The sequence below is a fragment of the Electrona antarctica genome, assembly GCF_951216825.1.
Source record: "Electrona antarctica genome assembly, chromosome: 18".
NCBI classification, from domain to species: Eukaryota; Metazoa; Chordata; class Actinopteri; order Myctophiformes; family Myctophidae; genus Electrona; species Electrona antarctica.
Genome location: NC_136799.1, coordinates 5,031,249 through 5,034,544, shown reverse-complemented (window position 1 = coordinate 5,034,544; position 3,296 = coordinate 5,031,249). Strand labels below are relative to the sequence as shown.

Here is a 3,296-nt window from a genome sequence, read left to right as displayed (position 1 = left end):
GCGCACACACACACGCACACGCACACGCACACACACACACACACACACACACACACACACACACACACACACACAGGAATGGCCTTTGCATTGCAAATTCAGAGACAAGCCACTTTGTTTTGTTGTACCAGGAAGTGGCTGAAAATCCCATTTGATTCACATGATAAGTCCAGGAATGCATAAATGCATACATACAGTAGCCTGGACATAAACAAAGTATACATATACAGTAGGCTGGAAATAAACAATGCATACATACAGTAGCCTGGAGATAAACAATGCATACATACAGTAGCCTGGACATAAACAATGCATACATACAGTAGCCTGGAGATAAACAATGCATACATACAGTAGCCTGGAGATAAACAATGCATACATACTGTATACAGTAGGCTGGAAATAAATGAGTTATCATGGGCATTGACGCAATGCACCGATTATCATCTGTAATGAAAAAGATATCGTGGCTGCCGGGTGGAACCCTCTCATCTCCATATTATTGTCGTACATTAACTTTCCTACTTGGTCACACCACAGCAGTGGTTCCCAAACTTTTTCATGTCAAGGACCCCCAGATTGACATCAATTAGCCCGCGGACCCCCATTTGAAAAGATATGCCAGGGACCTCCATAAGAGAAGATTTGTACGGTTCTAGCAGTGATTCTCAACCATTTTAATTTCAAGGATCCCCAGTTTTGACATACATTAGTCTACGGACCTCCCATTTAATGGAATTTCTATCTCTGGGACCCCCATTTTATATTGTAAATTCAAAGATTCAAAATTGAACTCTGAGAGTGTACAAATGGAACCAAATGGACCCGTTTGTTCCATTTGTACACTCTCAGAGTTACAGACCCATAAGGGCACTGTGAGCTTGTAGATCTGCTATTTTCGAATAGCCAAGTAGGACTAACGTGGCCAAGTATGAAACAGGATTGACTAGCGTGGATAATGTGTGACTGTGTATGTTTCGAAATTATAATCTAAAGCTGCAAAGTACAAAGGTTTTCAACAACAACAACAAATTGAGAATATTTGATGTACTGTAGTGCAGGGGTTCTCAACCCGTGGGTCGCGACCCCTCGGGGGGTCGCCAAATTATTTTGGGGGGTCCCCAAATTATTTAAAAAAAAACAAAAAAAAAAAAACTTTATTTTATTTTTTTCCCAACTGAATGGATTGAAAATCGAAAATTAAGAGTTTACATGGTACACATAGTACATGCATACACCTTCCTAATGATTATATCTGGTTTCAGTATTTATTTATGGTGTATTGTCTCTATTATTAAGGTTATTGTAGCAGTCAATTTATATTGGGGGTCGGGAGGGGGCGGGGTGGGGGGTCCCGAGACATTGCCAAAGCATTTCCGGGGGTCCCCGGCCAAAAACGTTGAGAACCCCTGCTGTAGTGGAGTAGAACTATACATTATCAGATAAATACAATACTAGGTATTAAGTCAAGTACACTACTTAAAGGTACTTTGTTACTGTCCACATTTAATGTGTTGTGATATTGACATGAGTATTTGGTGTGCGTGTATGTGTGTGCGTGCATGTGTGTTTGCGCGTGTGTGTGCGTGCATGGGTGCGTGTAGCGTGTGAACATACTAAATCCAACACGGGTTGTGCTTATAACCATGCCAGGCATAGTTTACTGAGGTTAGGGTTAGGGTTAAGCTTAGGTTTAGGTGCAGTTTAACTGAGGTTAGGTTTTTGGTTTAAGGACTTCAGTGTTTTGTACCATACTATTGTACATGTATAAGTACAGAACAAAGACTGTTTGCTTTCGTCATCTTTGTTGAAGAAGCGTCTGGGCAATTATGATTTAGTCTTACTATAGAAACACTAAAAGTTTCTAAATCTTATATTTAGACTATAATTTGACTGAGGTTAGGGTTAGGTTTAGGTATAGTTTTACTGAGGTTAGGTTTAAGTTTCTGGTTAGGTTTAGGTATAGTTTTACTGAGGTTAGAGTTAGGCTGTCAATCACAGCGACTGGCCAATCACAGCGCGTCCTCACACAACCCGCGTAGGCTTTGGTCCGAGGCGTGTGAACTCACCCGCTCCCGCCAGCAGCGCAGACAGTCCCCAGGTGACGCCCAGCACTCCCACCATCACACACACCTGCACCTCCACCTTATGCAACCTCCTCCTCATGGCTCGCTCCTTATTTCCCCTATTCACCGCCATCATCATCGTCCAAAAGAAAAACAACCAACACCACCAACACCACACCTGCCTGGTCTCAGAACCAACACAGCCTGCTGACTCAAACGGTCTAATTTAAGTAGAATTAAAGTGTAAATTAAGTATATAATTTGTGTAAAGTGTCTTTACACAATCTTTCTGCGTGGTTAGTTACATCGTCTAGACGTAATAGTTTCAGTTAACAATGAGCCAGTATGCTACAGCTGTCAAACAGACACTAGTGCATGTTTAGTAGTACGGCTAACAGACTTTAAGACAGTAGCTTCTCTCTCTTCTTTGTGGATACAAAGAGACTTTAAATAGCGTTGCCTTGAAGCCTGGATGCTGCGTGGGCGTCTCATCTCCCTGTCTGTCTGACCCCAAAGAGTCCCGTAGAAGAAAAAATAAAACTCCAGGGTGTCCACAGCCAGCCTCCAGCCTCCAGGGAACACACACATATGAAACAACCAGCCTCCAGCCTCCAGGGAACACACAGAGCTGCTACTCTGACAGAGTTGGAGCAGCTAAATGAGGAAGAGAATGCTTTCACACACAAGCTCGCTCTCTCACCCTCTCTCTCGCTCGCACGCACGCACGCACGCACGCACGCACGCACGCACACACGAGAGAGAGAGAGAGAGAGAGAGATCACAGTTGCGGTAGAAATCTGTCTCGTCCCCCATTGGTCAAACTACAAACATATATAGGGGCAAAGTTGAAAAGTCCTATGAATGGGGAAAAAGTACAAGTTATGAAGTACTAGCAAAGTTTAGTAAATATAGAGTGAACGTTTTAAATAACATACACACACTCATAGATACATACTATGAATGCATAAATTAACATTGACAGCATTACCGATTGTGATATTGTTTGATCTATACTCTGGTAAAAGTATCTGTAGGCTATCCACTTAAACCATCTAAATAATTAGTAAACAAACGTAGTTGACCGGGCTGTGTACTTGGTCCGCTCTTTTATACGTACCATGGCTTTTTAGCAAAATATTGCACTCTATCGTTGCTGTCGTCTATCTCCACATTTCATCTTGTATACGTTTTTCCCTAAACTAATGTCCTACTTCAGGGGTGGGCAACTTT

The 3,296-nt window shown here is 42.3% G+C and overlaps 1 protein-coding gene across 1 annotated transcript in view; it reads right to left on the bottom strand.

The window, feature by feature from the left end:
* LOC306942689 (sodium/potassium/calcium exchanger 4-like) overlaps nucleotides 1-2,205 on the bottom strand; it is a gene marked incomplete at both ends in the record, with an annotated part of 48,088 nt that extends 45,883 nt beyond the window's left edge. Inside the window, one exon of the mRNA XM_079528698.1 lies at nucleotides 2,070-2,205. Within this exon, the coding sequence (XP_079384824.1) occupies nucleotides 2,070-2,205 (136 nt within the window). The remainder of the gene's footprint in view (nucleotides 1-2,069) is intronic.
* Nucleotides 2,206-3,296: the final 1,091 nt, after the last annotated feature.